This window comes from Penaeus chinensis, chromosome 33, assembly GCF_019202785.1.
Source record: "Penaeus chinensis breed Huanghai No. 1 chromosome 33, ASM1920278v2, whole genome shotgun sequence".
NCBI classification, from domain to species: domain Eukaryota; kingdom Metazoa; phylum Arthropoda; class Malacostraca; order Decapoda; family Penaeidae; genus Penaeus; species Penaeus chinensis.
The window spans coordinates 37,437,617-37,450,116 of record NC_061851.1 but is presented as its reverse complement, the minus strand read 5'-3'; the positions used below and the strand labels follow the sequence as shown (position 1 = coordinate 37,450,116).

Below are 12,500 nucleotides of genomic sequence, written 5' to 3'. Positions count from 1 at the left end.
AAGTAAAACAACCGAAGGAACACAAATAAAGACGAAGAAGAAACAGCGACAACCTGCAACATCGGCAACACAAACACCGGTAAATGTCCTTGAAAAAAGGGCCAGGGACAAGTCACCGTGAAAACAAACGACCGAAGTGAAAAGGGGGGTAGGGGGCGAAGAAGGGCGAGTTAGCGATGGAGGGTCTTGTGTGTTTATGGCGGGGGGGGGGGGGTAGGGTGTGTGTGTGAAACGAGAGGGAGGGTGTAGTGTGTGTGTGTGTGTGTAGGAGAGGGGTTGTGTATGTAGGGAGGGAGTGTGTGTAGGGGAGTTGGGCTTGCGTTGCGTGTATGTGTAGGGGGGATGCTGTGTGTGTGTGAAAGGGGGGTTGTGTTGTGTGTGTGTGTGTGTGGGAGGGGGGGCGGCGTTGTGCGTGTTTGTAGGGGGGATGTTTTGTATGTGTGTGTGAAGGGGGGGGGGGGGGTTGTGTCTGTGAGAGAAATGGGGTAGGAGGGATCAGTGAGGGAAAGACGGTAGAAGAGAGAGAGAGAGAAGAAGACCAAGAAGAAGAAGAATAGGAACAAGAAGAACAAGATAAAAGACAAAGAAAATAACCAGAAGAAAAAGAAAAGACAGGATGATAAGAAGAGGAAGAAAAAAAAATTCAGATTACTTAAGACTCGAAACAGCTGTCTAGAACCCAAATACGTAGACACGAAGGATGTTAAAGTAGACTAGCGTGGAGGCGGAACCCGAGACAGATTAAAGATACAGACTGGTTAGGCAGGACGTTCCGCGGACGAGCGTGGGTTGAAACGCAAAACAGAACAGACCAAACGAAATATATTACATGGGGATAATCGATAAAATAAAATAGCGTCGAGAATTAAGCGAGAGGATAGATGTATTCGTTGGTTGTAAATTCCTCTTCAGATGTAATCACCTTTTTATCCTTAAACAAAAATGGATTCTTAAAAGATAGAAGAATTTTAAAAAAAGGCAACTCGAATCTCTTTACCCTGAAGGTGTCGGTTACGTGTTAAGTGTTAAGTGTTTACGTTTATTTCTTATCTACCCCCTTTATCGTGTACTAAATCTAGTCATCTTTCGCTCAGATAGTTACGTAAATAGGCGTGTTTACTCAGGTAGCATGGCTCCCCTCATTGGCATAGCCCGGGCGAAGTTCAGCTTCGCATATCGGACTTATCCTTATCCGTACTCAGGTACTCAGTCAAATGGTAATATTAAAGCTGATACTAAAAATCAAAGGAATGGCAATTCACCCAAGTCGTTGCTTATCAGTATTATTATTAATATTATTTTGATCATTAATTTTATTATTATTAATATTATTTTGATCATTAATTTTATTATTATCAATACCATCGTCATCATTATTACTATCATCATCATTATCATTTTTGGTTCCTTTTGGCTCACCATAAATAGTGGGGAGGGTTTAAACTCGAAATCCAGGTGTGACGCGGCTGTCCCTCACCTGTAATTATGACTACCTGGCAGGAGAGTACTATAGTGTTACCATCGACAATACACTACGAGTATTTCGTCCGTCATCGTTAACGAGTCTCATTGTACGCTTTAGAATTATACCTTGGTTTTTTTTTAAGAACTTCGGGCTTTTGTATATTATTTTTGTACATTTTTGGCCTTAATCCATAAATCATATTCGTTACGGAAAGCGAGTGCAATTTATATTTTTATTGTTCAAGGCCGATTGTCAACCTTCGTTTTCCTAGACACGATATCGCTGCTGCGGTGTCAATAAGTTCCATTATACAGCTTAGGGCAATGGGAGCGACGACCATGGGTGCAATAGGGATTAATACAGACAATTGAGTCGAGGTCACGAGCCGTGAAGATTCCATGGGAAATAGTTCTCCTGCAGAGTCTTCGTAACTAATGAGAAAAAAAATCTTCTTGAGTTATATTAAGAACGAAGAAGAAAAATAGAGAAGAGAGGGGAAAAACACTAAAAGCCGAAAAAAAAGGAAGAAAAAGAAAACGATACCGAACTCGATCCAGAACAGTTGCAAGGACATCCGGGAAACCCCAATACCCCCTAACCCCCTATCCCATCCCCCCCACCCCACGCCCTTGCTCCGAACGCCTATCGTACTCCTTGTGAATTTGCATCTATAATTAGTGTTCCGAACGTCGCAATCTGGCAAGTCCGCGCGTTGGTATTCCGTCTAAGTACATAGGCGACCGTTACCTCCCAGTCTACCTTGCGCCACGCCCATTTCCAGTCTGCCACGCCCACTCTTAGTCTGCCACGCCCGTTGCTCATCAGCATACAGATTTGGATTCATTGCCACCGAGTTGCTTGGGTCTGCATCCTCTGCTAAGAAAGAAGGAAAGAGAGGGGGAGAGGAAGAGAGAGAGAGAAGGAGGGAACGTCAGAGAAGAGACAACAATAGAAATAAGAGAGAGATAGAGTTAAAGAGAATGAGACAGAGACAGATAGGGAGAGAAAAAGAGATAAGATGAAAAGGAAGACAAAGAGAGACGACTTAGCCGACGCTATCAAGAGAACCCGATTCTGCACACGCCCAGGTCGGGACGACAGTAGTCTGAACCAATTACCGGACGCCCCTCCTCATCCCTCCCTCTTCCCCTCCTCTTCCCCTCCCTCTTCCCTTCCTCATCCCCTCTTCATCTCCTCCTCATCCCTTCTTTATCCCCTCATTCCCCATCTCACCCTCTCTCCATCTATTTCTTCCTTTCCCCTGTCACTTATTAACTCTCAATACCTTTATCCTACCCCTACCCTTCCCTTCCTCCATTCCAATCTATTTCTCGTCTCCTTCTCGTCACTTCCCTTACCCCTTCTTTCCCTGTCCCTTTTTTTCTGTCCTTCTCGTATCCTTCCCTATTCCCTATCAATATTTACCCTCCTTTATTCCTACCGGTTCCTCTTCCCTCCTCTTTCCCCTCTCTTTCTCCTCTCGCGCTCTTTATCCCTCACCCTCCCCATCTCCCTCTCCTTCCCCACACTTCCACCCCTACCCTCCCTCTCCCCTTCTCCATTCCTCCTTTATTCCTAACTCTTCCTCTCCCCTTCCACTTTTCTCTTCTCACTTCTCTTCTCATCCTCGTTTCACGCTTCTTCTCCTACTCCTTTTGTCCCCCTCCTTCAATTCCCACCCTTCTCTCCCTTAATCCCCTTTTACACTCTTTTCCCTTCTCTCGTCTCTTCCCTAATCCTCCTTTACTCTTCCCCACCACTTCCCCCATGATTCCGTCAATAATTCCCTCCCCTTCCTCCTCCCCTTTCCTTCCTCAATCCCCCCTTTACACCTCCCCCTCCCCATCCCTCACCCCCCATTTATACCTCCCCCCCCCCCCATCACGCCACCTTATCCCTCCCGACCTTCAAATGGGGCAACCTCCTAAGTCGTCCCTCAGGGTCGTGCATGGTCTGTCTCAAGGAGGCCTTCAGCCACGTCGGGTCTGGCGGGGCCTCGGGTGTCATCATCGGGTCCTGGACCGGTTACCTGCATTGCAATCTGTTGACACTTGATGGGCTGTCGGTCTACATGTCTCAGCACTCGTAGACTGCCGTTTCTAATACTGGTCTTTGTTGTGTTTTACTTTGCGTGGTCTGCCACTTTGGGGGGATTGGTCAGTTGAGACTTTTTTGTGTTCTGCTTTCTTAGGGATTTGTTTTTGTATTTGTGTGTGGTCTTGGCGTGTATTCTCTGTCTATATGCAGTGTTTGAGAGCTTAGTTTATCTTGATTCTTATGTAGTGAAACGAAGAGATGTTGTCGAAGTTAGGTTGCACTGAGAGGTTCACATCTGGTTTATTTATAAAACATGAGAGATAGTAAGACCCTCCTGCCTTATATCAGGTTTTGTGTTGTATTTTTTTTTTTTTTTTCTGTATAGTTCAGGATGATCCTGTTTACGAAATGTCGATCAATTGAGAGATTTGAAACGAGCTTATCCTTTCCTATGCTTTCCTATCCATTCCACTACACTGTCTTTTATCTCCCTTGCTCCCATCCCTTCCTCTCCCTCTTCCTCTCCCTCTTCCCTTCCTCTCACTCCCCCATACTTTTCTCTCCCTCCCCCCCTTCCTTTCCTCTACCCTTTCTTTTCTTTATTCCTCTTCCCTTGTCCAAACCTTCCTCTCCTTTTTCCCTCTCCTCTCTTCTACCTCTTCCTTTCCTTCTCCTTCTTCCTCTTCTTCCTCTTCTCCCTCTTACCCTTCCCCTCCCTTTATCTTCTTCACCCTCTTCTCCTTCCCTTCCCACAGCTTACCTCTCCTTCTTCCCTTTCCTCTCCCTCTCATCCATCCCCTCCTCCCCTCTTCCTCTTCCTCTCCCTTCTTCTAACCTTCCTCTCTTTCTCCCACTTCCTCGCCCTCTCTCCCTTCCCCTTTCTCTTCCTCTTTCTCTTTCCCTTCCCTCTTCCTCTTCCCCCTCTCCCCCTTCATCTTCCTGTCTCTCTGTCCCTTCTTGTTATTTACAACGACCGACTATGAAGATCTTTAATGCGATTCCCTCTTTCATACAAATAACTATGAACAAATTTTAGAAAGCATATTCGTGTACTTTTAATCTTAAAGAATCAAGCTTTCTTATTTAGAATTCATTCGCTTCATTTCCCTCCGAAATCACAAGATTATTTTCGACAACAAGGAGTCAGTTCTCACAACAGGTTTAAAGACTTGGAGGAAAAAAATCGCATTTAGTTGACCGAATGACTTTTCTAGTCGACTGGATCCTGTCTAAAGCTCACAAAAATATACACATATCTCTACATGTCTACCCGTTACCCGTCTACATAATTATCGATTTATCCATCTACTGATCTATCTATACGAGTATATCTATATGTCTATCTATCTATTTAATACACATGTGTGTGTGTGTGTGTGTATGTGTGTGTGTGTGTGTGTGTATGTGTGTGTGTGTATGTGTGTGTGTGTGTGTGTTAGATATATATACATATATAAGTAGTTAGCTATCTATCTGTTTATCTATCCTTTTAATGATATGTGTGTGTGTTTACGTAGCATGTATAACATTATGCATTACATAAGTGTGGTCGTGTGTGTTTGTACATGAACAACAAGGATGACACAGAGAAGTAGTTCGGAAAAATATGAAGAAGGAATTCATAGAACAAAATAAAGTCAAACGGAAGATGCAATGACCCAACGACAATATATCACGAAAGCTTATATTTTCTGACCTTAACATTATGTCATTGGAACGGTATAGCAGAGCCACTCTCGCGCAGACCTGACAGAGAATCGCAAATCAAACGAAATAACTTAATAGGCTGAAACAAAGCAAAACAAACAAAATTACTTAATATGATGAAACGAAATACAACCGCGGTTATGATGGAGAACCGAAACTGTCGTTCCTCTGTAATCATTGTGGTTATATTTGATTTCATCTTCCCCTCCTCTAAGTTTCCTCTCCTTCTGCCTCTTTCACTCCCTCTCGCTCATGCCCTCACCTCCTCTTCCATCAAACTTTCTTCTAACCTTCCTCTCCTTCTCCCCCTTCCTCTCCCTCTTGCTCATGCACTTCCCTCATCTTCTCTTCCATTAACCTTTCTCTCCTTCTCCCGCTTCCCCGCCCTCTCCTCTTTCCTCCTCCTCTTTATCTAATTTCCTTTTAATACACGACAAACGAAACTGCAGTTGCTGGAAAAACCCACGATGCACAAACTAGACCTGAACTGTAGTCTCATCTTCAATAACTTTAGCTTGCGCACTGTGGGTTTTCCTACCATAGTATCAACAGAGTGTTTTACTATTCACCACGATAGTTATCAATACGATTAGTATACTGTACAGCATACTTATCTTCATAAAAAACATATCTAATTCGCCTCAACGAAAGCGATCAACCTCTCGCAAAAGAAAAGTTCTCATTAAGCACAAAAAAACACGCCAAAAACAACAGCTAAAACCAACATGATACACATACGCAAAAATGCTCACGAGTATCGGGCGGAAAACCCGTCTAACCAGCTCTCTTCCGACCTTGAAATCCGTTGTTGTTTTCTGTGCTCGATCTGCATTGAAATCGTTGTTCGGGTTCAGAGGAATAAGTTATTTCTTAATTTTCTTTGTTCTCCCATTAACGCTCGTGGCATGTCATGTCAGCTTTTTATTATGTCATATCAGCTTTTTCATTGTGTCACATCAGATTTTTCATTGTCATGTCAGCTTTTTTGTCATGTCATGTCAGTTTTTTATTGTCATGTTAGCTTTTTTATTATGTCATGTTAGCTTTTTTTATCATGTCATGTCAGTTTTTTTTAATGTCATGTTAGCTCTTTGTATTATGTCATGTCTGCTTTTTTAGTATGTCATATCAGTTTTTTTTTCTATAATTGGCATTTCACTGTCTTCCTTTATATAAGCTGCATGAGCTGCATGTCTCTTCGTGTGGCATGTCATATTACCTTTTTTATTACTGGCATTTCATTGTCTTTCTTCATGCTGCATGTGCGTCGTTGTTTCTTCCCACTGAGCGATTTCCAGTCTTGCGTGACGTTGTTTTGTTAGGGTAGTTCTTTGTGTGTGTGTGTGTGTGGGTGTGTGTGTGGGTGTGTGGGTGGGTGGGTGGATGGGTGTGTGTATGTGTGTGTGGGGGGGGGGCATGGGTGTGTGTATGTGTGTGTGTGTGTGTGTGGGTGTGTGGGTGGGTGGGTGTGTGGGTGGGTGGGTGGGTGTATGGGTGTGTGTATGTGTGTGGGGGGGGGGGGATGGGTGTGTGTATGTGTGTGTGTGTGTGTGTGTGTGTGTGTGTGTGTGTGTGTGTGTGTGTGTGTGTGTGTGTGTGTGTGTGTGTGTGTGCATGGGTGTGTGTATGTGTGTGTGTTCATGCATGTGTTTACAAACATGGAAGACAACTAAAAGGTATCAGTTACATTAAGGTGGCAAACCTGTGGTGGAATCAGGATGAAAAACAGCTAAGGTTTTTGAAAAGATATACAGGTAACTAGACAGATGGATCGACAGATTGATAGAGAGATAGATGGATAGACAGATGGGTAAACAGATGGAGAGACGGGTAACTAGACAAATGGACCAACGGGTATATTGACAGATAGATAGATGAACGGACATATAAATATACAGATAGATAGACAGGTATATAGACATATTGGTAGACAGACATATAAATATACAGATAGATAGACAGGTTTATAGACACATTGATAGATAGATAGATGGACGGTAAATAGGTAGATATGCGGTAAATAGACAAGAAACCAGATAGTGGGATCGATAGTATGTAAAGAAAAGGGTACAGAAAGAGACTAAGAGAATACCGAAGACTATATCTATAATTTCCTGACTTTATTTCTTATAAACTACACTGCGATTAGCTTTCTTGATATTTCCGCTTTCGTAGGTGAATATTGACTACTCATTCATAGATACATCTGCAGTGTGTTATAGTATTTAGTCAGGTGGTAATATCTCTATCAACTCTACTGTTAGTGGTCAGTATGAATACGTAATTATCCCACTAGATGTAATGCAATTTTCAACACGTGCTAAGATTTAGTATAAAATGTCCTGCATTCATAACCGTCCAGTCTAGCTGGAACATAATAAAAAATGCTAAAAAAAACAACAACACTATTTCAGTAATATATATAACTTGATGAATTCTTCGAAACTCGGAAGTCAACCTCTACATGACAAAAGTATTTCCATTACTGTAGAAAAGGTATGAATGAGAATATATATCTACACAATACAAGCGATGTATTCAACCGGTTTCGATTATATCTTCACCAGAAATTAAAACCGATGAAATACATCCCATGTATTGTGAAGATATCCATTCTCCTTCATACCTTTTCTACACTTGTCGCATTGAATACGGTCCATTCCTCCACTATCTCTATAAGGCATGTGACCCTCGCATACCCAGAATGGTAGTGCCCATGCCAGTACTGTGGTCGGAGGGAGCAGCGGGGTGTATGACCTGACAACGCACAGTCATTCGCTATTATAGTAGGTCCTCCAGTACCTATGCTGAACACTACGAACAGTAAAGAAAGAAAACAACCACAAAAAATATCTGAAATTGTGGTTGTTTTCCTGTTCATCTTTATGTATACGTCACTGTGTTTGTGTTTATTGCGTTCAGTATTCTACAGGAAGAGGGCAAGCCATACTGTGAACTCTCTTTAATCTTGTGTGAGATATAGCAAGGGTAATTGAGGACATGGCGATGGAGTCAGAGATAGAATTAAGGGGGGACCTGGCCTCAGGAAGGAGGGAAGGGGAGAGGGGAGGAGGGGAGGAGGGAGGGAGAGAGGGGAGGAAGGAAGGAGGGAGGGGGAGACTGGAGGAGGGAGGAGGGAAGGAGGGAGGAAGGAGAGAGAGGAGGGAAGGGGAGAGAGAAGGAAGATGAGACAGGAGGAGGGAAGGGGGGGTTATGGAAGGGTTGCAGGGAAGGAATGTAAGGCCACCTGAGGGAGGGTGACAGAAAAAAGGTGAACTTCATTTGTCATGCTTCGAGATTCAACTGCCGGGTCATTATAAGCGAGTCCGAAGAACATGAAGAATTGAGCTGCACGAATGCCACTACCGCTGATTGGATTGGTCATTAAAGTGTCATCCTGTCTAAGGCTTTCTGCTCTGTGACTTTGATTTATTTTATGTTTTGCATGTTTTAGAGAGGAATGTAGGGATGCGGGATGCACACATACACACACACGCACACACACACACACACACACACAGATACACACACACACACACACACACACACACACACACACACGAACAAGTAAACACGAATAACCCTCCTATACACACACACGCATACAATCACACACAGAAACATAATCTCCCCCCACTCACACATACACAAACACACGTGCATGCAATTCCAGACACAAACACGCACGCACATACACATATATATATCCCCCCCCCCCCCCAAAAAAAAAAAAAAAAAAAAAAAACATACAAATATACAACATACACCCTCCCCCTCCCCACACACACACAAACAATCATACACGCGCATATACACACATATATATACCCCCCTACACACACACACACACACACACACACATACACACACACACACACACACACCCATACACCTCCAACAAGTACAAAACAAGCTATGTACATAAAGACATCTGTTTTTCCTTCCTTCAGAGAGAGAGGTGCACGACATGCAAGTGCATGGACAAGTTGCAAGTGCGTGGAATGTTGTTTATCGGGATTCTGTCCTTTTGCAACGCGGTTTGTCACTGTCAGCATGATATATTGGTGATAATGATTACTAGAATGATAACTTCTATCACTGTTATTTGTATTATTATTATTATTTTATTGTCTTACTATCTCCATCATCATCCTTATCATTATTGTTACATCATTATAGTTGTTGTTGTTATCATTATTAATAGCACTGCCTTCGTTAATACAATTGTTATTACTATTAATACTGTCACTACTATTATTTTCACTACTACAATTTATTGATTATCATAAACTAAATGTTTTAGTACCTGGCAGCCTTACATATAATTTATGTTTGTTTCCTTCCATATCACTTTTCTTTACTAAATCTATATATATTTTTTGCAGGTAAAATGTAGTAATGTGTTGTCATCACCTAGCGACAACAAATTATGAAGTTATCAATGGGGCACATCAAAATACAGTAATTAACAATCTCGGGAGCCTTCAGTCACACAGCGAATGTCTCAATATATTATTTCGTTAATAATCTGCAATCACATCAAATTAGTCTCAGAAGTCACCAAGCAAGAACTTTAAAAAAAAAAGTGACCACATCAACTTTACTGGTCACCTGCCGAGTATAATTCCAAAAGACTGGCCAACTAGCAAATACATCAAATGACTTTATAAATCACCTACAGTAGAACACATATCATCTCTATTAATCACCTAACCAGCGCATCAAATATAAAAATCAATCACTTAGCGAAAACATCAGAAAAATGTCACTAATAACCTAACAAGTACACTAACTCTATACCTCACCATGTGTCACGGGCGCTGCTCACTTGGTATGCACATATTTTTACCAACCACCTAGCCAGCACATCAGATTAAAACAAAATCAATCACCTAGCAACCACATTAGAACAATTTCACCAACGACCTAGCCGGCACATCAACTTACTTTCCTCTCCTCCCTAACAGGTGTCACGGGCACTGCTGTTCCTATGGGCCGTGACGGAGGCAACGCTGGCCGCCCCTGCTGAAGACCTTCCCCTGGAGCATAGAGGGGCGGTTGACTTGCCCCTGGAGCATAGAGGAGTAGCAAACCTACCTCAGGCTCTTCCTGACCTTACCTCTAACCTCCCTGCAGTCTCTCCTGACCTCTTCATTTGGACCGATGTTGACGGAACGTATAGGTGGGTGGCCATGTGGTCTCAAATACGGGACAGGGGGTTCGGAAAGGGTTGGCAGGTTGGTAGTAGTGGGCGTCGTCGATTATTCGTAGCCGACTACAGTGTGAATTTTCTCAGTAATCGTTAATCATTTCTAGCAAACGATTGCTAAATGATTACTCCTAGATTTAGGGATGACCCGAGAACCGTCTCAATATATTTCAGTCAAACACTGCTCATCATGACACTTTTTTTTTTACTCTAATGGTTGGTGCAAGTTATTTCATATACGAATGTTTGGTGATAAAGTAATGATCATTTCTTTATAGAGAGAGAGACTACAATAAGACCATGAATGAATACCTCATACCTTACAAATATACCACTCCATAATCTATTTCCAGGTGAAAGTAATCGAAGTGTGAACGATCATTAACCGAGCACTGATTGCAAAAATAATCAAAGTAATCGATTACAAAAAGAGAGAATCACCCATCACTGTAGGAAGTGGTTGGTAGGTGGGTGTCCAGGTAGTCTGACATAAGGCAAGGAATAAGAAGGGGTTGACAGGTGGGTGTGGCAGTTACAAGGGGTCAGTGATTAGGAGGGGTCGGTAGTGTGAACAGGAGGTCTGATGTTGGGGGCAGGATTGGTGTTGGCAGATGGGTAAGGGACAAGTGTTCTGGCATGGGGCAAGGGGTAAGAAGGGATTGGCAGGTGCGTCTCCAGGTGGCCAGACAAGGATCTGGCATAGAGCAGGAAGTAGCTACCCCATATACCCACCTATTACCAATTAGGTACAGGTAAAGGTAATTGTAACTGCAGTTGGGTATCAAGGCGACGTGATATGGAACAGACGGTTGGGACGGACTGGCAGATGGATAAAGTACAGGCAGGTGGATATAGATAGTTGGCTGGTCTGGAAAAGAAAGATGGGACGTTCAAATTGGCTAACTGTTAATTGTTCATTTAGACCAAGAGACTGGGGATAGTAGTGGGACAAGTAGGTAGTTTGTTGTAGATGGCTGGGGCTCAAGGTAACGAAATCATTATCAGATTTATCAATTTATCTATCTATTTATTTATCTATATATTATATATATTTGTTTATTCATTCATTTATGTTTTTTTTACATGACGAAATTGCGAATAATAGTGTCATGTTTCAGTAATTGTTATCACAAAGCTGTCATTTATCAAATCATTATCAACCAGCCATTAATTACCCCATGTCAGGCAAATCTTAGCCTAAAACAACAGAACAGAATATTAATGATGATAATAATGGTAACATAGATTATGATAATAAAAACAATAATGATGATGATAACAATTGTAATAACGATAATAATAATAGTAATAATAGTGATAATGATAATAATGAGGATAATGGTGATCCAGGCGAGTAGATGTGGCATATAAAGAAGAACTTTATGTCTGTATTCCGAGCTCTCTCTCTATATATATGTATATATATGTGTGTGTGTGTGCATATATATGTATAAGGAAGAATTTATATAAAGGATGCTTATTTATATCACTTGACGTACTATTCAGCCTCACTTTATGTTTTATAAAATTAAATGTTACTATTAATTCTCGTTAAGAGTGGTGATGATAATGGTAATAATAAAAAAAATAAAAAATAGGATATTGATAGGAATGGTAATAGCAGTAGTAATAATAACAATGGTAATGATAGTGATAGCAATATTATATAAAAATATTATAGTGATAATAATAGTAATTATGATAATATTTGTGATAATGATAATAGTAAAGAAACAAATGATGATAAATATAAAATAAAAATAATGACAATAATAATAATAATGATGATAATTGTTATAATGGTAATAATGATAATGATAATGATAAGAATTATAATAACAATAATAACAATTATATTAATATGCTAATAATGGTATAAAAATCATAATACTAACAAAATAATGAATAAAACTAATAAGACTAATATGATAACGATAATGATAATGATACAATAATAACGATGGTGGTAATGATAATAACCATAATGATATTGATAATGGCAATAAATGATAATGATAATAATAATGGTAATAACCACAACAGTAATGATATTAATGATAATAACCATAATAAAATTGATAA

At 41.0% G+C, this 12,500-nt stretch overlaps 1 protein-coding gene across 1 annotated transcript in view; it reads left to right on the top strand.

Annotated features, from left to right (window-relative positions):
- Positions 1 to 12,500, top strand: part of LOC125043150 — a 19,123-nt gene that overhangs the window by 5,324 nt on the left and 1,299 nt on the right. The window contains exon 2 of the mRNA XM_047639126.1: positions 10,177 to 10,391. Coding sequence (XP_047495082.1) covers positions 10,177 to 10,391 — 215 coding nt within the window. The remainder of the gene's footprint in view (positions 1 to 10,176; positions 10,392 to 12,500) is intronic.